Raw genomic sequence first — 25,204 nt, forward strand, 5'->3', positions numbered from 1 at the left:
GTTAATGTTTTGCCTGAAACTTTCATTGAAAAATGACTTGTTCTCAAAGATTTTCAGGGAAAATATTCAATTTTAAAAGAAATAAACTGATAAATTGTAAGCATTTCTATTTCTATTTAATTTTTAATTCAGTCTTTGGGTTTGAGCCTTTAACACTTTCACTGCCCTGTGTGTTAATTTCCTTGAATGTCACTGAGGTGTTGGGGGACTATGATCTGAGGTCCTCTACATCACTGGCCTTCTCTGCCATTAATCTAATTGACCAACAGCGTCACCTGAGGTGCAAGGCATTGCAATGCACGCATATGCACAATTGCACAAATCTTGAAACAACAGGATATTCAGAAGCCTCTTGTGTCTTCTGGGCATAGGACCATTCTCTAAAGGCTTTCTTTTAGAAGCATGTATCTAATTCTATGATGGTTTATATTGGAATTGCTTTATGCCATTGCGTTATCAAGGCCAGACCGTTTAGCATCAGGTGCCAAACAATCTGCAATAGATCATTCATTAGTAACTGATTAGTGTAATTCTTTTTATTAAAAATGAAAACATGTTTGGTCACGTATAAAATATGAGTGGCATTTTTGGTCGCATTCCTGAGTATTGCAGACTTTACTAGTCTCCATATTCTCTTTACATCTGGACCTTTAACCTTAGAGTTTAAGCTTAATCTGAGTATTCCTTAGGTTTCTATGACTTTTCTATGCAGTTTTTGTTTTGAGCAGTTAAACTTGGTGGGTACACAGGAAGATGTCTATTTATGACTTTTAGAATATCTCTGACATTCAAATGAATTTGCCAAAATTAAGGGGATGAACAGGGAAAGGTTAAAATAAGATGGAGACCTAGTTACTTTATGTCATTACACCTAGTCTATTTTGCAAAGGAAGTAATAAAGGGTGGAAATAACCTTGTTATGAAGTCACCAGTACTGAGGTATCTTCATGTATTTTTGATATCCAAGGCTGCATCATAGTCAGCAGTTCTAGTCTGGACAATCAATGAAGCCAAGGTCCGCCCAGCATCCTCTCTTAGGAGCCAAACGTCTCTAAGTCTACTGAGAGTTTTGCCTACATGGTCATTGAAACTGGCACCTATGTGTAGTCTCCCCAGCTTTAGGTGACTTAATCTGGAGCACCAGCCAAGGCCACTGGAAATCAGTTTCCTAATGAAAGTATTTAGGGCTGCTTGAGATGCTTCTGAACATGAGACACACGATGAGAGAAAGCAGACATTATCATAGTGTGGCAGTAGGTAACCAGTTGGATATTTCCTGAAGGAAGTGCAGCCTGTGGAAGGGTCAACACTGGAGCAGGGAATGTGTAAGGAGGACAGAGCAGCAGAGAGGGGCTGTTATGGACTGACTGTAACTTCCATCCCCATCCCCCTGAGCTGCTTGGGAGGAGACGAGTCAGAAGGAGTGAAGCTGAGCCTGGGAAGAAGAGGGTGGGGTGGTGGGAGATGTTGTTTTAATGTTTGGTTTTGTTTCTTACTACCCAATTGTGAATAAATTAAATTAATTTTCCCCAAGTTGAGTCTGTTTTGCCTGTGACAGTAACTGGTAAGTGATCTCCCTGTCTTTATCTCATTCTATTTTTCATGCTGTTTTCTCACGCTTTCCTGTTGATGAGGGGGAGTTAGAGAGCATCTGTGTGTGAATTTGGCCCTTAGCCAAGGATAACCCACCACAATCTTAAGCAGCAAAAGTCTAAAAGAGGTAGCCAGACAGTTATAGGATATTATTCTTAGCGATAAGTCTAGTGGAATGGACATGTAGTAAAACATTGATATCTGCATACTGAGGAGTGACCCATTACACTGCTGTGGCAATCCTCCTTTAATACCACGTTGCTGTTATTTGGAAATTATTAGACTGTATGGATAGTCCTAATAGGGTATTTTTGTCAGTTAAAAAATTGTATTGCATATAATTGGAATGAAAATACAAAGGGTCTTAAGTCATAATTCTTGCACATCCTCCGGAAGAAATCAGGAGAAATCATGGAGAGTTTTCATGCCCAAGTTCTTGCCTAAAACAGATACCTAAAAATGGCAAAGGTTGTGCTGGAATTATAACCAGGTTAGCAAGGACCTGCCAGTTGGAGTAGGTAGGGTAATGTGGGCTTTCAGCTATGAAGGGCAATGACACAATTGCCTCTGAGGTGTTTGTTTGTTTGTTTGTTTGTTTGTTTGTTTTTTCCCATCAAACCCCTTTCTTCAGCTTTTAACCTAGCAGAGATAGATCTAGTTTATCTACTATTACACCCCTAGCAAGGATTTTATTGGTACGTGTAACCTTTATGAGCTGTTGTTTATACAGCAGTTCACAGGAAACTGAGTGTTTTAACTGTTCGTTTCCCCATATCGTTATGCTTTTCTGAGGAAATAATTCTGCTAAGTGTCATAACATCTTTAGGTGCTGAGTGGACCTTTACAGTTATAATTTAACTTTTATTTTTGTATTTAGAGACTCAGACACAAATCAGACAGAAAATATCTGCAAGTACTTATGAGATAGGAGGAATTTATAAATGAATAGACCAAACAAAGTGTAGGAGGGAAAATGCAGAGAAAGGGGGATTGACACCAACATGGTGCTACAGCAGGTCAGTGGGAGATCTGCAAACAGGCGGAGGTATCCTGAGCTACAATGTAGTGGATTAGGTACTGTACTGTACACTGCCTCTTATTCCTCATTCATGAAAGTGGTAATGAGAGAAGACTGGGATGAGTTTTTTTCTCTGTTTAGACTGAGCTCATATTTGCAAACTTTCTGAAGTAACCTGCACCATGTGTAACTTAAGCCAATGAAATTGCTGATGTTTTTTTTTTCTGTCTTCCTTCATCTAACATAGTGATCACCTATGGGATGGCAAATAACTAGAATATAGCTGGTTTAGATGTGGTGAATGTTAACGTTTTCATGATATGGTAGCCTCAATATGGAGCAGAAGAATGGTAATCACTGTATAAATTGAATTTTCCTCAATGTGAGATTAGCACATTTATTGTCTTTCCACAGAAGTTTCGTCTTTCTTTATTTTGTATTAAATTTTTGCACTCCTTGTCTGATCTCACTGCCTTTTATCGTAGATATTTCTCTATATCTCTATTCCCTACAAGAAGCCAAGAACTTCTCACAGTCTTTCCTCATTAGTCACACATCAGGACAGTGTGTCCACTCCGACTACTGTAAAAGAAGACAGGCCTTATTAAAATCAGTATAAACCCACTTTAGTTAAAATTCCAAAGCAGAAGAAAAGGCTCGGTATTTCTAAGCATGCCTGTTCTCTTGAACACTTCTGTTTCAGTGTGGATGCCCAGGATGTGTTTGCAGATTTTTAGGTTGGATCAAGTGGTCGCCTGTGTAACAGCATGTAATTTTTAATTCTTCTCAGGTATTACCAGATAAGAGCTGGACTGAAGATCCCACCCAGGATTCCCCACAGGCTATTTGCTACAATTGCAGGTCAGACAGGTAAGCAAGTCCCAGAGGGATGTGACATGACTGGAGGTGGGGTGGGATGGAGGAGGAAGGTGTGTGTGGGGAACCGGTGAAGTAAGGCCGTGAACTTCAAAGTATGAGCTTGAATTTAGATCCAAACCTGAATTTCTTTAGTGATCAGTGGCTGTTCAGCTCTCTGCTCTGGTACGGGTTTTTACTGAGTTGGGCTTGAGTTTTGGTGCTTGTATCTGTTTCCATGTTCAGCTCTGGATGTGTGCAAGGGGGCTGGTTTCAGACTGGGTTATGCTTGGAAAAGGTGGATAAGGATCAGCCCTTGCCATCATGTGAAAAGAGCAGGGGGAGGAGAGTCTGCTGATCTGGACAGAATTGCTCCAGAAGAGCACTGAGCAATCCAGATATTACTTAGACATGTATTTTTTTTTTTCTAGACTTGCAAAACCTGGGGAGGCTTATGTACTGTGCTGGGACTGAAAGAAGGGAAAACAAAATTGCATACTGGGGAAAAGCTGTGCGTGTAAAGAGAATACAGCCTGCCCTAAATGTGTGGGTAACATTGAGGGCTGTCATGTGGTGCTGCGGAGGTGGGAGCATCTCAGTTAGTGTGGTAATGAGTGTTGAAAGAAACCTGACCAAGTCCACACCCAAGTTCAGGCTGGAGGAAACTGGTGCAGGCTTGGATGCAAGGTTCTTTGCATAAGGATATTCACTGGTAGAGCAATAGCATTATTGCAGATCTTTCTCTGCTAGGTTCTCCAGGTGCATTATTTGGACATTTCTGGACAGGCACCACGGTCTGGCACATCTGTTAATTTATTGCAACAATATTAATATCAGCATAGATCCTGTAACTGCTTGTGGAATTTAAATTGCCCTTTCCCTGTTGGGACTTCGTGTCAGAAAAGCAGAGGAAATTCTTACCATCTTTTCTGCAAGCAGTCTCTCTTATATGTGGCTTTTCTTGCTGACAATGGAAAGAGTTGGCTTACTGTTCTAAGTGATTTCTGGATGAAAATTGTTTCAGTATTAACAGCAGCTTGTAGAGAACAACTTACAGAGTCCTTTTGACTCAATATTGTGCATAGAGGAAGGAAAAACGTGAGTGCAGGATTAATGAGTTCCTGAGCTTGGATATCATATTTTGTTTGTTTGTTTGGTTTTTTTTACTTTTTATATTTGAAATATTCCAGTTTAACATTGTTTGGTGGGTTAAAGGTTCTCTTTTCTTTAAGTAAGAACATGTTTTGTTTCAATTTGGAGGTCTGGTTCAATTAAATAGATACATAAAACCACAAAATCATTATACAAATTATATTTGTATAAAATGCAAAGAGTTATTAAAATATGAAGAAATCACCTGAATAAAAATTTACAAACTCAAAATCTGAGTAAAGAAATTTATTTAGGCAACAAACAAACAAACAAACCTAGTCCAGGTTTGGCAAACCTTGTAGTGTGAATAATCCCCTAGGAAGAAAGAAAACTATTTTTCATCACGTTCCAGTGTAATTTACTGTTGATATATACAGAATCCCCTCAAGTTCCTTTCCTCTCTGGAAATGTCCTCAATTTCCAGTAGTTTAGTCTTGAACTAATGAAATACTCTCAGTATGAAGGTATCTAGAATTTTAATTTCTAGGAGCAAAACCCCTTCAACAGCAAACAACAAAAACCACTACTCCTATTCTTCATTAAGTCAGGGATGGCCATATTATTTAAGGAAGAAACTAAAATATTTTCTTTATTTATTTTTTATTCAGATCAGTATTTTATTCTGCCTGATACATCTTCAGTGTCCCATCTTCTTTCACCTCTGCTCAAAACAATCCATGTAGAAACATGGGCAGGAGAGAGGCGAGGCAGGCAGTGTAGTTACAGGATTAGCAGCTGTCTTTCATAGTGCTAATGCAATCCAGACTGGAGTCTAATAGCTTTATAGGGCTAACATCAAGACAGGGGGTATTTAAGCTGTTAAGGCTTTAAACAGTTTTTCCTTGGCTATCTTCACAAGTACTTCTTAATTGATTTCGTAGTCTGCAAGAGAGCATCATTTAATGGGACTGAACTTAAAGGCAAAAAGGCCATAATGTTCTTTTTGTTCTCATGCCACTGATCTCTCTCAGTGTGGGGATAGCTGGGATAGGACTAATTAAATTGCTGTGCATGTTTCAATAAGACACCCCTATTAAAGTTGTTTTACAACAAAACAAAGGTGTTATCAAATAGTGAATATAAGCTCCTACCTCACCAAAAAGAATGAATACAAAATAGGTGGAATTCATGCGTTTGGTTTAAAGGAAATATTTTTAACCTTTTCCTTCTCAGGTTCGTAGCATCTATGAGAACTGAGAATTTACTTTGAAAGCAATTATGTAAATTGATAAAGTAAAATCTGTGAATATATGCAGTAATAAAATATGTAAGATATGTAAATATATAATAGAAATAGAGGTAGTACTTCTCTTCCAGTGCATGTAGCCTTTTATTTTTATTAAATTTTGCAGGATTTACAATAAAACCATGGGAACAGACAGCATTAGCAATATTTGCTTCCCACTAGATGTTTTCAGCAACAGAGACATAAAAAAAAAAAGTAGCTTTCAAGAATTCAGCAGAGGGGAAGCTAAAGCCTGTATCAGGCATTCCCTTGGTGTTTGCCAGCCAAATCTGAACAGCAAGGGCTCCATCCATGGCGCAGGACCAGCAGGTTGTACAGGAAGCCTTGACGACCTACTGCATGGTCCACATGTTGGCTGCATCCTGTCTACCTTGTGGGAAGAGAATGGGCTGTGTGCCCCAGTTGAAGCAAAGGGGAGCTGTGCTGGAGCCCAGTAGCCCCTGTGGTTTGGTCACTTAGGTCATCAAAGCTGCACATTAGCTTGTATTGAGTCAGGCTGTATGAACATAGATATGCCATGTAGCATATATACGTATGCACATATATATATTAATAAAAATATATACATTTCATTCATACTCCTAAGCACTTTTAGCAAGGTGGGTTTCCTTAAAGACAAGAGAATACTCGTGGCTGGTGACTTTTTCAGCAATGAAAAGGAGAGAGGGAACAAGGCTTGTTGTGCACAGTCTTTAGTTTCTCTCATGCAGTTTTTCAAGCCCTATGAAATTTAGCTTCCTATCTTTGAATAGATATTATGACTGATGCAGCCTCCTTTTGGCTTATAAAAAACAAATTATGCTCTCTGTTCTTGTGCAGCTCATAACAGCACATACTTCATTGGCCTCAGCACCAGTTCTCCAGGGCTGAGCTAATGCAGACATATCTTAAAGCTGAACTCTGGAAATGCTTTTCTAAGCAGATTTATGAGGCTTTTGCCTCTGGTGCTCTTCAGCAACATGGCTTCTTAAGGTCACCATGTGATGGTGTCCACCTGCAGCCTACAGTGGACTGAATCTGTATAACTCTGCATGACAGCTGAAGGAATGGGGAAAGTGAATATGCCATCTCACAGTAGAGCATTTGTATAATTAGCTCCTTGACGGAAGTGTTTTATGATCCACTAAGTGTCTTCCATAAGTTTTTAGGCTCCTGTATAAATTTTGGGATGAGGATTCATAGAAGTTATGAATACACAGTCATTCAGTGATTTCCAGGCTATAGATACAAGACAAAAGACTACAGGAGCTTATCTAAAAAACATATCTTTAAAACATTTTTATTTTAAAGTTTACCCATAAGCACACAATAACACTGGTCAGAAACAGTTAGGATTAGCTGTTATATCTTGATTTCCTGCACCACCTGAAAGAGTGGAGACTAGGAGAATAGTATAGGTGAGGATTACTTAAGGAAGATGGTACGTGTGGGATAAACCTTAGCAGCATTTTTGCCTATGAAGAATATGAGGGTGAATTACATTGTTGAAAATGCCAGCTAAGCCAAATCTCAGGAAAAGTATAAATTCTAATTTCTTCTGCAGTGTTTTGCAGTAGTCTGCACACCACCTGGATGCATTACTGTTTTGAGAGAGAATTATTCTTTATTAGTTACAGTCAGGTTTTTTTATAAGTTCTGGTTTTAGACCCACTATGCCTCATTCTCATGTATTGCAACCATGGATAGCTGCTTGCCTATCAGCTTGCCTAGCTGTTTACCTTACAGGCAAAGGAAATTTTTTTGGTGGGTGAACGTTAAGAAAAAATTATTTTGCATGGCATATAACTAAAGAAATTACTTAGGACTTTGATTTGTGTCCAGATTTCCTTTGTTTCTCCCATCCAGAAGTACTACATTACCAGTTTTCAAAACTTTTCAAAGAGAAATATTTTTGAAAATTTGGTCTGAAAATCTAATTGCAATTAATATAAAGTATTTAAGAAAAATTATTACCTGCCAGGCTAATCTTTATTAGATTGTAGCAGTGTTCCACCTAATTTTAGTCAGTTAAATTGCGTTATTGTTTAAGAGTGCAGAAAACCAAAGACAGCCAAGGAATGTGGTTCTTTCTTCATCTATCTCATATAAGGCAGGAGAAACAAGATGCAATATTTGTTCCAGACAAGTCAAGAAAAAGTAGCTGTGACTGCCATTACACATTAACTCTTTTGATTGGTGATGTAGAGTTATTTCATATACACGCAGTTTGATGCTTTCTCATGAAATGGAATATCTGACATTAGGTGACAAGAAAAAATTAGGATGATTTAAATTGTGATGTGTAAAAAGGAAAGTAGGAGAGACTATCAGAAAATGAAGAACATTGCTGTAACCTGTGTCTGCATCGTGCTATACAAGTTCATGATCACCCACACTGAATGCCTTTTGCTATAAATTAAATGTTGATCTGTGACTACCCTGCACCTAATACCTAACTCGAAGGTTTATTTATGTTTCTGATTGCTCCTTAACAAACTGTTTGTGCCTGTTTTTAATAAACAATTAGTGATCCTAATCTCTTTATTAGTATTTGGATATCTCAAAGAAGTTCCTGGTGAAGGAATTCTACTTTGATTATTAAAGAAAAACCTTTTCTTGTAAATGGCTTCTTAATGCAGTCAAAACAAGCATTTGCAGTTAGTTGCTCATTAAAGCAAGACGAAACAGCGCATGACTTGTGGAACAGTATGAAATTGCAGTCATTAGTTTCAATAGCTTTTTGAAAGGTAATTTCTGCCTCCATTAAGTGAAGACAAGCTTACTGCTTTTGAAGCATGAGAAAAGGGGGGGAGAGATTCATGCTTTAGCAAACACATGGTTTTGTTTTCAAAGCTTATTGAAGTAAGCTGAAAATAAATATGTATTTTATATATATAATAAAGCATACCTGACAAATACAAATTTTATCTAGGGGGGATTTTACTGTGAGAGAAATTATTTTGGGGATGAGTTGTCTTAGAAAACCTCATTAGCTGTGACATCATAAGAGGAGGTCAGACATTTTAAGAATTCTTAATCCACAATCTGAAGAAAACTAATTCCATGATATTCCAAGAGAGAAGAAGAAAGAAACAGAGAAAAAAAATGAAAAGGAGTAAACCGAAGATATCTCTGACTGGTGTGCTACTTCAGTGTGCATGTCTCAATCCTCTTCCAGTCGAGGCCTTTCAAAAATGGCTCAAAGGATGGAAGTTGAAAAGACTTATTTGTGGCTGGGAGATTTTCCATTACAGACCCTAAACTATGCAGGACACCCTCCCTTCCCCCCTCCAGAAGCTGGGGCAGATCACACAGATGGCCATGGGGTAAGCCACAGTCTTGGAGATGCTGAACAGCATCCCAACCCAAAATTGAGACCTGGTCAATGGAGAAAGCCAGAATTAGGAAGGGCCTGTAAGCACCAACACATGCCACAAGTCTCTTCCCCTAGCCAGTGAGTCTGAGGCACAAAACTTCATCATCAGTGGCCACCTGAAGGTCTGGCAGAAGCAGAATCCCGTTGTTCAGATGCAAAGAGCCAACACAGTATTTCTGCTGCTTGAGGCCAAGAATGAACTTCAGCTCTGTGGTTAAATAGGCCATACAGCTTTTTCAGACCTACTGCTCCAGAGTGAATTGGACGTTCAGAGAGCTCTCTTCTCTTCCACGTTTACTTACATGTTTCTGATTTCCCCACACAGTGATCCTTGCTGCCTTCAGTCTAATGTAAGGTCCCATCTTGCAAGTCCTTTAAAATCCACCGCTGCTCTAAATATTGAATAGTCATTTACACTAATTCAGTAGGTAAATTACATCCAGACAACTCTTTCCTCCTGCTCTTTCTTTATGAAAAACTATGTGGTGTCCTATTGTGATGTCCCATACTTTACTCAGGGAATTTTCTCTTCTGAATTAATATTTGGAATAAATATATGGAGTATCAGCTACACAGGTGATACAACAAACGAATATTTGCTCATTTAAGTTTCTGAAGCATAGCCTTATTTTCAGAAGTGAATTCTCTAACTGAACAAGGCTCTTAGGGAACTGGAAATGAATTTAGAAACAGAAATGAAACATTACAAAAAGCATAGATTCTGTTTGTTTTAACAAAACATTAAGTATTTAGGAAAGCAAAGACAAAACTTTCTGCTGATCTTAAGTGGGTCAGCTATCCTATTATCTCACGTTTCAGCATGCCTGAGAAATGAACCTTGGTTTATAGAGCAATACAGCGATGAGAAACTGCATTTATGTTAAGATCTTTCATGCAAGGAAATTAATAGGACATCTTGCTTTCTGTCATCACTGAATCTATGTATGGGTAGAGAGGCAATTTTATGTAATTCTTTCCATGAGGCTAATTCAAAATATCAAAAGGCAAGGTTAAGATAAAGGATGCATCTCAGAAATGTGCAGCTTTAATCAAAAGTCACACTGAGGGAGGAAACATTCTGAACTTTTTGATCAAGCAATTTAAAAATAATGGTGTCTCCTTTAGAAATTATTTATCCTAAATATAACATCTGCATTTATTCCAAATATAAATATGCTAAACATAATATTTCAAAACTAAAACAAGTCTCTTCAAACATTTAAATAGGAAAATGATGAGGCATTGAAAGATTTTGTGCCTGAAAAATGTTGTCTTTGCACTTTCAAAGTAGGCTTAATTTAGCTCAGTTGTAAAAATGGAGGGTCTGCACTAGCATTTCTCTGCTAAAGAATGCGTATTTTCAAGCTTCAGCAATTGAGTTTTCAAACCTTTTAAAAAGCAAATGTGCAACTCAGTACATGCAGATACATGTGGCACGTTCAACCCTGTTCTTTGGCCCTTTAAGTCTAAATTTTCAGAAGTCACTGGTTATTTGTATTGCTTCAGTCTTTTTTTTTTTCTTCAGCCTGAAACACTAATGTTTCAGTAGGAACGTGCTTCTGAAACTGGGATGTCAAAGTGGGCTAACTAAATAACCTATCACAGCTTAAAATCTGCAATTAGACCTAATATTTCCTGTTCACTGAGTGCCAAAAAGGCAAAGTTGCATTAAAAAATGGATAGCTTGCAACAAATCATGAAAATCTTGACAATCGATGGTTACAAACTAGCATATACCAATTTTATATAGATCACAGGAGAAAAAAAAAACACAAAACGTACCCAGAATTCTATGCAGGAGATAACCCTGTTTACCAGCAAAGCTTCTTGAAGTCTGTCATCAGAGCCAAAACCAGAACGGGTTCGCCTTAGCAGTTCATGGGATCTATAAATTCCCGTGAGCTCAAAGTACCTGAAGGGATGGTATGGCAGGGTTAGTGCTAAGACTGAATAACAGGTATATTGTCTTTCTACAGATATAACAAATAAAACGGAAAGTTTGTCCTGCATCTCTTGAATTCAGTGGGCAGTATCATGTTTAACTGACAGCTGTAATAACCTCATGTTCCCTCTAGGTAATATATATCAGAGGGAATTCAATAGACAGAGGTCTATAAGAATACGAAAGAATTCTGCAGAAGATGCTACTGTACTGGATTTATATTAGCTAAGAAATAGGCAGATATAACAACTGAGTGTTTTCTACAGTTTTAGATAGTTCAGCTCCTAAAAGAAAGGGCATAGACACCTTTGTTGAAGGCTATGAATCACCAATTAAGGGAGGATCATCCATGCATCCAAACTGCAGAAGGGAGTGAGGGATTATATGAAGGAGCATGCATCATGGCTGTATGTCTGTAGCCATGTGTGTAGAGGGGTTCCCCAGTAAGGAGTTCATTTAGCATGATTACAGTCTTGGTCACCTCAGGCACTTCATAAATTTTACATTCAGATTTAGCAGGTAATTCTGGATTGAAGATTTTGCCAATCTTGGATTTATCAACCAGGGTGATAAATATGAGGTCTCACCAGTCATTTGAGCTGAAAGACTTTGGAGTCTAAATTAGTAGGAACTAAATGACTACAATTTTAGGAAGATGCAATTGTATTTTTGTATGGTGACCACAAGTATTTCTAAGCTTTTAAAAATACTTAAGGATGGTGGATTATGTCTCAGTGTTCTGCTTGGCAAATCATTACAGAGATGCTGCAGGGAGCACAGGTTGTCAAGATGTTCTAGTGACTATGGGACATAGAAGATCATAAAAAATTAAGATTTAAATATCTTGAGATCTATAGATGACATTTGCTATGTAAGAAGTAGATATTCATCAGTTAAAACATACGTATATACTCTTAACTGTTACAGACAATAGTGGTTCTTCCCTTGGGAGAGTATCTTAAATGATTTATATATAACCTTTCTAACAAACCTTATTTCACCAAGTTTTCTGTACTAGCAGGAAACAGTTGTCTTGTAATGATGTGTTAGGTTGTATTGTAAGGGCAGGCAATAAATCATCTGTAACCTGAGTTATGCTGTGAGATGGAAGAAGCCCTGGGAATCTGTGACTAAGGGTAAAAATCATCAAACTGCTGATATCTATGCTGTGAGTGTCTCCACCTAAGCTAATCAACCAGTATCCCTTTATAGTCAGAGGAGAGAAACAGGTAATTTGAGGGATTAATTTAACATATCTATTTTAAGATGAGTTGAATCACACCTATTTCTGTCCATTTACTATAAAAGAAGTTTCGGAAACTTCTGCAGAGAGACATTTCCATTGTGTTTGTAAAAGACCTGGCACAAAAAGGCTGAGATTGCAGTTTGTGCCTTCATGTGTGGATGCATGCAAATTAGGCAAGTAATAATAAAAAATAGGAAAGGTGACACAGTATACAGAGAGAGCAAATGGTACCTTTGTCTTTCGCAGCAAATAATCAAAGATGATAGCTTGATTCAGGATTTTGCATAATGCTTCCGAATTTTTTTTCAAGGTAAAAACTAAGAGAAAGGAGAAGACTCCAGTGTGAGAACAACTTTCTTATTCTTTTCTTTGGACCTCATTCTGCCACTGACAGGAAAAAAAGCCAAATGAATTCACATTTTCCTTCTGGAATGGCACAGTGATTTATTAATTGAAAATGAGATTGTGGAAGTGGTGTAGTTTGTTTATTTATATTTTGTAAGACTAAAATTATGATTATATTTTCAACATAAATTTCATAGATGGACAAAGAATGTACTAGGAAATAGAAGCCAGGCTTGAATTTCGATGAACCAAGAATTGAATTTGAGGTTCAGCAAAGCATTCTGTGCTATTAACAGTTCTCTAGGACATTACTCCATGGTGAGTAGCTCTGCAGTTTAACGTTATGTATTAGATGTGACCATAAATTAGAAAAATGAGAGAATTTTCTGGGCATTCAAGTGTACATGTGGGTCTTTCAGAAGTATCTGCTTAATTTACTATTCCAGCCAAGGAATGCTGGTTGGTTTAATTTCCCGTCGATAACACTGACAGAGACTGCTCTGAAAAACCTTGTGGCCTACAGATTGAAACAGGGAACATAAACAGCAGGACAAACTGTGTCCTTGTCTCTGTCTTATCTGTAAAATGATGGTACTGCTTCAAAGATGCAAATATATCTATATAAAGCTTAATAACATTCCAAATGTGTAAGATAACAGGAATCCAAATACTAGAGAGATATACTGTCTAGCAGGTGATTCAAAATCTTCCATCAGCAGAAAAGCTATGTCCCAGGTAGGATAATGATGTCACAATGAGAGGGAAAAGTTCTGGAGGATTTGTTGATGGATTCTTTTATGTCCAGAAAGGACCATTTTTATAGCTAGTCTGATACCCTCTGAACTTAAGCCATAGAACTTCAAACACAGTTTTGTGCACAAAGCACAGCTCTGGTGTTTGAACTGTGGCATATCTTTGTAGAAGGATGTTGAATGTTAATTTTTAAGAGAGAGGTGTGTTTTCTGGGACGTTGCTTTTGGGTTTGGTTTGTTGTTTTTTTTTTCATTTCCACTTGAGAGAAAGGATTGGCCTGCTTTTCATGAATAACTTTTTATAGTAGAAACAAGTGGAACACCCATTGCCTTTCTAGCAGCTATAATCAGAGAGATTTGATGTCTCTTTCTTTTGTGGTTTTAGTTAGTCTTCATCTTCTTCCACACCTTCTTCTGGGGGTGTTGGTTGAAAGCCGCCTGAACATGAGCCAGCAGTGTGCTCAGGTGGCCAAGAGGGCCAATGGCATCCTGGCTTGTATCAGGAATAGTGTGGCCAGCAGGACCAGGGAGGTAATAGAGCCTCTGTACTTGGCATTGGTGAGGCCGCACCTCGAGTACTGTGTTCAGTTTTGGGCCCCTCACTACAAGAAGGACATTGAGGTGCTGGAGCATGTCCAGAGGAGGGCAACGAAGTTGGTGAAGGGTCTGGAGCACAAGTCTTGTGAGGAGCGGCTGAGGGAGCTGGAGTTGTTTAGTCTGGAGAAGAGGAGGCTGAGGGGAGACCTTATTGCTCTCTACAACTGCCTGAAAGGAGGCTGTAGCGAGGTGGGGGTCGGTCTCTTCTCCCTAGTAACGAGTGATAGGATGAGAGGAAACGGCCTCAAGCTGTGCCCGGGGAGGTTTAGGTTAGATATTAGGAAAAACTTCTTCACCGAAAGGGTGGTCAAGCATTGGAAGAGGCTGCCCAGGGAAGTGGTTGAGTCTCCATCCCTGGAGGTATTTAAAGAACAGATTGATGTGATGCTCGAGGACATGGTATAGATGAACTTGGCAGTGCTGGGTTAACGGTTGGACTAGATGATCTTAAGGGTCTTTTCTAACCTTGATGATTCTATGATTCTATGATTCTATGTTCTCCTTATTGCTGAAAGAAGCCAAAAAAATCACATGCAATCTGTTGGATAGGGCTTTGAGCAGCCTAATCTAGTGAAAGATGTCTTTGTCCACGGCAGGGGGGTTAGATCTAGGTGAACTTTAAACATCTCTTCCAGCCCCCACCATTCTATGACTCTAAGTATGGATTGTCATGACTAGCATGAACAAAGAGTATGGGTTTGAATGCAGTAATTTCCATTTTCTTTTTAGAGTTGCCTTATATACACATTAAGTGTGACAAGAAATGAGTAAATAAATTGGCCCATTTAAGCATAAGCACTTTTGCTGGACTGAGGTTGCCCTTTAAGTACTTACATTTCATTTAGATGTTTAACTTGTACAGACGGGGTGTGTGTGATGGTATAAACCCGTGCCGAGTCAAATTGCTTCTTCACTGATGGATGTGTGTACTGCCCTTAAAGAAAGGCCTCATTGTGTAGGTGCTCTCATATCTTTCAATCTCCCATCTGTAGTGGGACCTTTGAGACATGCTGTAGACAGCCTGTCCAGCAGAGCCTAGCAACCTACTATAGCAATCCTGATGATGCACTGATTATTCCTGGCATTGGACCATGTGTCCCAGTGGGAAAATCCCAGTTTTGCTTTAGACTTTTCTTGCCAACATCCTTTTGATTGGAGACTGAATCTGGTTTGAACAGCAGCCTTGAACCATTTGCTACCTACAAGGCCTGATCTTGCTTGCTCTCTGACAAAAAAACTTGAGAGGGAGTCATTAGGAAGTTAAGGGAAGTACAGCAAACTTTAGAAGAAGATAGAGGCCTGAGGAAAATGCGACCTCAGGTTTGTATAACATACTGAAGAATAGGAGAACGATTCAAACGTTCTTATTCCTTCTTTAGACTTGCATTCCCTGCTGGTGTGACACCACAGAGCCTGCAAGTAATGCTGGAACTCAACACTTCCTTTCCTACAGATTTCCGCATGCAGAAGTAATGTGTGTATTTTTATACCTTTACTTAAATACCCTTTTTGTCTTGGATTTCATGCAAAACTTTCACACCATTGCCGAAGATTAAAAGCAATATGTATTCTGAACAGGGAACGATTTGCATTTTATTTGCACCTGTATGAATGATTAGGAAGCACTTGAAGCAGGATAACAAACCAAATGGCTTAAACAGGTGCAAGCTATGTGGGAAAAAAATCCAACTCCCGTGTTTTCTCCTTTTCTATACCCAGGTTCATGTAAATTTGGGTCCTCTTTCATGTTCCATGAACAAACAACTTCCTCCACACTACATGGAGCCTCTGAATATGGCCTGATCTGTTAGAAGCAGGCACCTTCTCTGGTGGCTGCTGTAAAATTCTGTGGAGTAAAATACTGGTTTGTAACTTGAAGCTTAAAAACAATCCTGTTGGCTTAAATAGATCCTGCTCATTTATTAGATAAGCACTTGCTTAAAGGTTTAATAGACTGGGGATGAATGTTAGGAAAACTCCTGATTTCACCTTGATTTTAAATTATATAGCTGGTGGCATAAAAATATATGGTGCAATGGCACGCATTCTGTAGAAACTAAGAAAGTTCAAAATGACAGACTTCGCTTTTACAGGCTGGTGGTAAAAGCTCACCTTCTACTGCAGATACCGTGTAACTTGGTTTTCCCCTTGCTTAAGTGTGGGGGAAGTCGTAATGCATATTAAAAATCTGCTACCACAACACCCTCCACTGGTAAGATCATAAACTCCCTGAAATTGGACAGTGTCCATTTAAATGTGCCTCTGGGGACTGCATGTAAAGTGGGTAGATCAGTAGAGTAGTCGACTCCCTGCATCTCTCTGTGTCAGAACAGAAAGTGATAAACTCAGTCTCCATCCACTACAGGCCATAATTTTTTACTCTAGTATTGCAGACTATAACTTTGAGAGATCTGTTTCACGAAAATATTTTATAAATGTTGTGAATGATGTTTGAGGAGCAAAAAAAATGTATTATGAAAAAAAGGCATATAACTGAGGGATGGTACTCTACCTTCTGTTTTTTTCTTCTTAAAGAAATGATATTGCACATTACCTAATAGACATCAGAAGTTAGTATTAAAAGCTGATATTTAAACAGAGGAAAAAAAAAACCACAACAAAAGTAAATTTGAAAAAAATCTAGGAAATAAACACAGTATCCCTTCAGAGTAATAATAAAGCTTTCTCGTTATGTTAGAAGAAACATTCATGAAATTGTGTTACTCATATTTAGTTCAGAGAAACTTATTTCAGCATTTTTTGTTTTTACAAAAGATATTCAATCGAAAGTATAGTGTAGAGAAGATCTAGAGAAGATCTTGTGTTACTGACATTTCACCTGCTTAAACAAATAAAGAACACAAAAATGAAACTATGGCACATATAGATAGTAACCAATGTAAATGTCCAACACCCCATGCCCAGTGTACTCATTCAAGCCAGTGAATACCAGAAGCAAAACTTCAGGACAGAGCTTAATAGAAACAAAAAACCCTGAGTGTTTGTAGCACTGAGCTATGTTGAAATTATAAATGTGTCTGTGTGGCATATGATAGCTGGAGGATTTGAGGACCCAGGAGGATTTACTAGTCCTTAATTCCTATGATTGCTGGGCTCTTTTTCCCAGCTCTGATCTTGAGCAATCAGCCTCCCTCTGTTTTAGTTTTCCCATATGTGTAATGGGGTTAATTGTATCTGTATCATAAGGGTATTGTGAAACTTAATTACTTAATATAAAGAGCTTTGATATTCTTGGATATGTGACAGTGTAGGAGAGCAGAGAATTATTTATGGTCTTGAAACTTTTTATGGTTGGTTCACGTTTTAGAGAGTAATACAGTGGATCCAAAGAGGGAAATGTTTGACCTACTACTTCTACCACGCACTGTGTAATGACTTGCAATAATAACAGTAATCTGGGAGACTGTTAATGTAATTAAAATCACTGACTTTTCTTCTAGGTGGGAGGTTTGTGAATATGGCTTATGTCCTAAATGGAAGTATGCTGCAACATCACCATAGCTGCTGTACCACATCCAAAATTAGGATAATAATTCTGCTCATGAAAATATTTCTCCCCCACCTCTACACATTAACCTGCCAGAAATAACTAATGTGCATTTGGAAAATCTGCAGCAGCGGACCAACTTCTGCTTTTCACAATCTGAATACAGCCAGTAGCTCTGTAGTGTCATCAGTCCCATAGTCCTTCATGGCGAGAAACAAGCGTTAGTTTGGTGGAAGGTGTTGGCCCTAAGCACTCCAGTGTAGGTGGCAGAGTAAGGGAGTGGAGGGAAGTCTAGGACCTGTTCTTTTATTATGTGCAAAAGAAAATATAAAACTACTTTTATATACTCATAAAAACTATTGTCCATTCACCTGAACTCCAACATGGAAGAGTGATCTCAGAGTGTCTGGTGCCTTGTGCATGATGGACACCTCTGGATCCTGGTCCAGGAGATGAATCACATGCTGAGCACAGAGCTGAATGAAGAGCTTCCTTGGAGCCCAGACTGGCACCCTATCACAGGAGACTGCACTGCTTCGCTTGCTCCATGACCCTCTGTGCCCATCAAAGCTTGGAGCTGAAGGGACACTGTGGATGCACAATTTGTTGTGAATATAAAACAGAGGCCAGCTGAGATGAGCGTGCAGTTAAGGGCTATCCAGAGGGAAGGAGATTTAAGCCTCAAGCAGCAAAAAATCACTTCCCGCACCAGCTTAGCTGCATTCCTTCTGCACAGTGCCTGGGTAGCATAATATATGCAGCCAGATACTACCTCGGTGGAAATTTTCTCTTTAACACCTTCTTCACCTTAAGGCTGCTCTTAGGCAGGTGACATCTTCCTGTTTGCTGGGCAATGTTCTTTCAGTTTCTGGGAAACTGAAGCTTAATGCCTGTCATGTATATGGAGGAAGATGCGTATTTATGTCTTCAGAAGCAACAGAGCAAACCAATGAAAAATGTGGGGAAAAAGAGCTATTTCATTTTAAACAGCTCAGATATACTGATTAATGATTTTTGGTATTTGCTCATTAATAGCTACTAGGTCTTGACACTTTTGTGTAGCACTTTCCATCTGCATATTTCAGCATGCCTTTTTACTGTCAGTTAACTCAGCTTTAAGGCCAAGGTCTTGTGAGGTAAATAAGAGCTTATGTTTGGACTGTGAAGCACAAAAACATATTGAAGATCTTTAGCGTAGCTTTGACCTGGTACATTCTGTGACCTAATACACACCTTCTCTAAACCAACTTGCCTCCTGAGAGCAGTGTACTTGTGCTGAATGTTTCTTCATCAGCACATTGTACATTATTCATCCTGCCTCTTGCTCTGATAGAAGTTTGCTGGCTGTTATCTTAGGTTTATTTACACCATTCTCTGTTGTACAGTTGTTGGTGTCATGTCAAGTTTTTTCCTATAATTTTCACCCAAAAAAACCACCCAAAGCCCTGCACAGATGTAGGCCAAAAATTTTGTGTTTTATGTGCAAGCTGTCCCAGGAGCTGGAAAATGGTATAACTGGAGGTCAAGTTTTATTCGTGGAAATAAAGTACTGAGTGAGGGTTTTTAATGCAACTCTCCCTGAACCTCCTCTCTTTCCACTGAATAGCATGAAGTTTTCCAACAGTAATGGTGCTTTGGTGAAGATGAAGGCCTCGTGCAAGTCCAGCCTACTGTTTTGCTGAGAGTACTTCCAGTCGTGGTGAATAATATAATCTCATAATTTCCTGGATTTGTCTCTTTATGCCTACCCACCTGTTATCTCTGATCTTACACTTCACCTAGAAACTGTTTACAAAAACGAATATCACTTTGCTTTGAATTTGAGTTTTGCATATATGTCTACAGTTTCCACCATACCCCTGATAGGGTTGAATCGTCTCTTGCATCTCTGTCTGCTGGTCTTGGCATTGGACTTCAATTCACAATCTCAGGAGGAGGAAAGGGAGTTTCCCACATGATCTCAGCAGTAATTACAGACTTGAGTGGTCTTAGAGTCAGATTGAGTAGCCTAAGATTATAGTGCAAGCTTCCTTCATAAGTAACACTGGAAGGACTTCATTCCATATATCTGAAGGATGAATTTTAGGTTACAGTGATTTTCTCCTACTAGGTCTTGATTTCTCTCCACTGATCATTAAAAAAATCAACTTGAATTAGTTGCCTGCCTTTTCTGTGACTAAAATGAGACACGACAGATCCCATGCTAAAAATTTTATTCAAGGCTAGTGGGTGCAACTGAGTGGTAGTACTGGTATGACGTGGATCTGTTCTAAGTATGTGGAAGTTAGGTTTTGAGTTTTCACCATGTGACCTACTCAGAAATATTAAGGTTTAATTCCCTTCCTTTTAAGTAGCGGGAAGGAGTGTAATAACTCCATTCGAATGCTAATAAAATAGGTATTTTATTCGTGGGAGATGAAAAATCTCTTGTACAAATAACATGATAAGGATCTCTGTGCTACTAGACCTAATAATATTTGATTGAAAATATGCTCACCAGAGCTCAGAGACTCAAGGTTTAGATTAGAAGAGACTACAAATGACCTCTGTCAGGATCCAAGGAATTACCGTATGCTTTTGTACTAGTGTTGCACACAGGAAGCAAAAGCAGAATTTTAGACTTCTGTAATGACTTTCTCTTGTTTGTGGATTATAATAGGAAGGCTGGGTTTTTCTTTGTTGAATTGGGGTTTAGGTTTTAATGAAAACAAATTAAACTGCAAATTGTTGCATCTTTTGGTTTCTAGTAATAGAAGTTTCTGCAATATCAGGAAGAGAGGAAGAGAACAGAGAGTCTAGACTGTCACTGAACTGTGAGATCTGGCTTCAATCTCGTACTCTCCAGTAGGTTTTCTCTCCAATGTTAGGCAAGACAGTTAGATTTAGATCTTCAAAGTCCCTAAAGGTCTAATTTACATTGGCTTATATTGAATACTCCTGAGGAGACAGGCCCAAGTCATGCTCTGCCTCAGGTTCCCACCTGTAAAAGGGGTATGAACAATATCTACAATCAATCAGCATTGTGAGGGATAAAAAAGAAGATAAAGAAATCACACAGTGGGGATGCGGTGAATACCATGAAAATGTTCACGTGATGGATTGCCTCTAAGCCATTCAAACAATGTTGAAGGCTTTTATGTCATATCAAATAGATTTAATCTAGAATGTTGCTCACTGTTTACATTGCACAGTGCCTGGTTTTGGCAGCACATAGCTTCAACAGGAAATTGAACAACTACACACAATGAAGTAAACTCTTTGAACAATATCATCTGGAGGTGGGTTTTCATCCATTTATTGTTGTCTTTTTAGGATAAAGAAGAAACCCCTTTTTAAAGTGTCTTTTTTTTAATAATTATTTTTATTTTTTAGTTTGGGTAGCCAGCTCTTTCCCTAGACTAAAATGAAAGTTATTTAATGTTTTTCATCCTTTTAATCATGAGCTGAGAGCAGCCAATGGCAGTTATCAGGAACTTCACCTTCATTTACATGTTTGCTATGTGGAATGGGAAATTGGCTTATGCAAGGAAGGAATCTGAGGCTCATTAGTGACGAGCATCTTCAGAAGAGAGAGTGCTCCCTGACGTAGTGTTCAGTTGCAGGATGTGGGTGGTCTTAGGGGATAAATTTCATGTTAGCCAGCCAGTTAATGAAAACACAAGTGAATTGAATTGAACTGAATTTAGTGCTTGCCTGTGTCTGTGAGGTTGCTTGACTGGTGATTGCAAACAAAAGCCTGATCACTGTACTCATACAGCAAAACAAGATGGTGAATACAAATTCAGGGAAGTATGGAAAGAGGTACTTCTATTTCATACAGTGTGATCACCATAGACTAAATATGTGCTTCATAGTCTGAGTTGTGATGTAGAATTTAATCATGGATAAAAAGAATAAAACCCCCTCCTTGTTCTTAAAGACTTTAGGTCTATCAGCAGCCTGGGGAAAAGGGAGAATGCAGACACCTGAGGTAGCCAGCCTATACCTGCACAGAAGTTTGATTGCATTCACTTATACTTCTTATTTCATGTGGCTCATCCATCACTAGGGGAAGGGTAAACAGTATATTGGTGGTGCTTTTGTACAAACAAGAAATTATCAAATTCCATCCTATTTCCCTAGAAGAATTAAAGAAGAAGCAATGACTCCATGGAGATTAGTCATAGGGCTCACATACTTTATAGTCCACTGAAAAGCTTATTCTCCTCTGACCCAAACATCACATTGAAGGCACCTGATTTTGATATCACTCCCATCTCTGCAAATATCGTTCAACTTAGGCTAAGGGGACCTCAGCAGTATCCTTGATTTAGAAGACCAGAAGGTGGAGTTAAAGAAGTGAAAAGCTAAAGGATGAATAACAGATGTGACTGGATGAGTTGATCAAAGTGTCTCCTCTTTTTCACCAGACAATCAGGGACTCCTTGTCATTGCAAGTTTTGTGACAATCTGAGTACAAAGTAGACCTTAGTATACAACTGCTGCTGAAAGGGAACAGCATGAAGGGAAAAGCCATCCTCAGCTTGCAGGATTTCACCCTTGCAAACATCTTAGTAGATTGTAGCAGAAAAGAAATACAAATACTCCGGTAAGGATTATGCTTTAAAGCCTTTGGGCTTGAGTTGAAAACCATCTCTTTTTCATATATTTTGAGAGAGTTCCCAGAAATGACCCAATCGTCAATGATTCGACAATGTTCTCAAGCAGAAAAAGCACAGCTGCACTGAAGAAAGAGCTGCCATTCCAACATGAGCTCTCTTCAGAGGTGCTGACCCAGCTTTAGATGAAATTTTGCTTGAAACTGGTGCCCTTATATTTCTTTTCCTGACAGAGTATTTTCTCAAAAAGACATCAAAGTCTATATTAAAAGTATGAAGGAAAACTGGTTGAATTTGAGTAATTTCAGCCAGAGAAATGTAGAAATTAAGAAAATGGCAACATGATATTAAAGAAACATTTACCAGGTGGTGATGTTCGTGTGCTTTAAATTATTCATTTTGTTGTAGAAATTAAGATTCAGTCAGCTGCTCAGCCCTAATTCTGGCTGATTTAGACACAGTTTCTGCAGGATTCAATCCTGCAAAGAACCTTCTTGCCTTTACCCTCTGCAGAATGTCAGCTGCAACTAAGAAAAAGCAGAGAAAGAATGTTTTTCTTTTTCATGGAAAACCAGAGCCTAATTGTTTTATTTTGGTGCTAGTTTACTGAAATGATCACTTTTCCAAACGTCCTGAACTTCTAACAATCATCTGTGGCTCCAGAAAGGTCTGCTGGCTGCATAATGCTTCAGAGAACCAGGATACTTTGCCTTTGCCCAGATTTCTATACCAGATGGGTATAGAAGAGTATTGGGTGAGGAGGTGTGTATTAATGATCTAGTTTAGGAATATGAAGCCAGGATTTTAATCCAGTCACATGTAATTTACTTAGTACCACAGACCAAGTGTCTGATAAAGCTGGAACAGGAGTTTCTAGTTTCAAGTTCAGTGCTGAGGTCATTGGAACAGGATTAGCGTTTGTGCCATGGTTTTATTTTGTCCTTCTCAACACTATATTTTTTGTAATAAATAAGGGAGGAGCACAAACTCTTCACACAACACAGGTTAAATACCTATCTGACTGTGCATGTCTTCTATTTCAAGCTCATATTGTTAAGAGGTTTCACAATAACTCCTGTCGCCTTCCAAAGATAAGATTATTCCAGCTCTGACCATCATTACAAGGTTGACTCACAGAGGCAATGTGATGGAAAATCTTGAAGAGCTATCTACAAAAAGTTGCATCTGCTGTTTTTAATCGGCATGTTAAGCCTCTGCTGCTGTTTACTTACTCAAGGCTAGCTGTCCAAATAGAAGTGTGATTTAAAATATAAAGTAGACGTGGTAGGCAGTGCAAGGGGAAACTACCTGGCTTCAGTGCACAGAAGAAAATAATAGTAACACAGGAATAGCAATGTGACAGAAAACTACTGAATATCCATTGTAGTTTCTAAAATGTCTGTCCAGAAAGTCTATAACAGCTAACTATTAACTACTACATGGAAATGGTTGTCATGCTGTGTGGATAAACTCTGCAGTTCTGAATGTCTCTAGCTGCTAAGCTCCTTCAACGCATGACTTTTTGTCTGCCCCTCTCCTATAAAAAATATAAATTCTAAGTCCGACTTCTGAATTCAACCTTTCAGACAGAAAGGGAACAAAGGAGTAACCAGGATGCTGAAATACCACAGACTTAAGCATCATCAAAGGAAATTTCTTTCAGGACAATGAGCCTCTGAAACTCGCTGACACCAAATGCTGTTGAATTCATTAACAGTGGACAAAGGTCATAGAATCATAGAATGATAAAATGGGTTGGGTTGGAAGGGACCTTAAAACTCATCTAGTTCCAACCCCCCTGCCAAGGGTAGGGACACCTTCCACTAGACCAGGTTGCTCAAAGCCCCATCCAGCCTGGCCTTGAACACTTCCAGGGATGGGGCATCCACGACTTCGCTGGGCAACCTGTTCCAGTGCCTCACCACCCTCATAGTGAAGAAGTTCTTCCTTATGTCTAATTTAAATCTACCCTCTTTCAGTTTAAAGCCATTACCCCTTGTCCTGTCACTACATGCCCTTGTAAAAAGTCCATCTCCAGCTTTCTTGTAGGCTCCCTTCAGGTACTGGAAGGCTGCAGTAAGGTCTCCCCAGAGCCTTCTCTTCTCCAGGCTGAGCAACCCCAACTCTCTCAGCCTGTCCTCATAGGAGAGGTGCTCCATCCCTCTGATCATCTTCGTAGCCCTCCTCTGGACTTGCTCCAACAGGTCCATGTACTTCTTATGTTGAGGGCCCCAAAGACGAATGCGGTACTCCAGGTGGGGTCTCACAATAGTGGAGTAGAGAGGGAGAATCACCTCCCTCAACCTGTTGATCATGCTTCTTTTGATGCAGTCCAGGATGCGGTTGGCTTTCTGGGCTGCAAGTGCACATTATTGGCTCCTGTTGAGCTTCTCATCAACCAACACCCCCAAGTCCTCCTCAGGGCTGCTCTTGATCCATTCTCTGCCCAGCCTTTATTTGTGCTTGGAATTGCCCTGACCCAGGTGCAGGACCTTGCAGTTGGCCTTGTTGAACTTCACAAGGTTCTCACAGGCCCACCTCTCCAGCCTGTCCAGGTCCCTCTGGATGACATCCCTTCCCTTCACTGTGTCGACTGCACCATGCAGCTTGGTGTCATCAGCAAACTTGCTAAGGGTGCAGTCAATCCCACTGTCCATGTCGCTGACAAAGATGTTAAACATTGCCAGTCCCAATACTGACCCCTGAGGAACACCACTTGTCACTGGTCTCCACTTGGACATTGAGCCATTGACCGCCAGTCTTTTTGTGAGACCATCCAGCTAATTCCTTATCCACCAAGTGGTCCATCCATCAAATCCATGTCTCTCCAATTTAGAGACAAGGATGTCATGCGGGACAGTGTCAAATGCTTTGCACAAGTCGAGATAGATGACGCCAGTTGCTCTTCCCTTATCCACCAACGCTGTAAGCCCATCATAGAAGGCCAACAAATTTGTCAGGCTCGATTTGCCCTTAGTGAAGCCATGTCGGCTGTCA

General features: G+C 39.3%; 1 protein-coding gene across 1 annotated transcript in view; it reads left to right on the plus strand.

Annotated features, from left to right (window-relative positions):
* The window catches only part of FAM135B (family with sequence similarity 135 member B), a 215,387-nt gene that overhangs the window by 93,670 nt on the left and 96,513 nt on the right, over nucleotides 1-25,204 (plus strand). Inside the window, exon 3 of the mRNA XM_087743969.1 lies at nucleotides 3,402-3,481. Within this exon, the coding sequence (XP_087600095.1) occupies nucleotides 3,402-3,481 (80 nt within the window). The remainder of the gene's footprint in view (nucleotides 1-3,401; nucleotides 3,482-25,204) is intronic.

The sequence above is a fragment of the Nipponia nippon genome, unplaced genomic scaffold (genome assembly GCF_047370975.1).
Source record: "Nipponia nippon isolate SJK-2023a ecotype South Korea unplaced genomic scaffold, ASM4737097v1 scaffold_1, whole genome shotgun sequence".
NCBI classification, from domain to species: Eukaryota; Metazoa; Chordata; class Aves; order Pelecaniformes; family Threskiornithidae; genus Nipponia; species Nipponia nippon.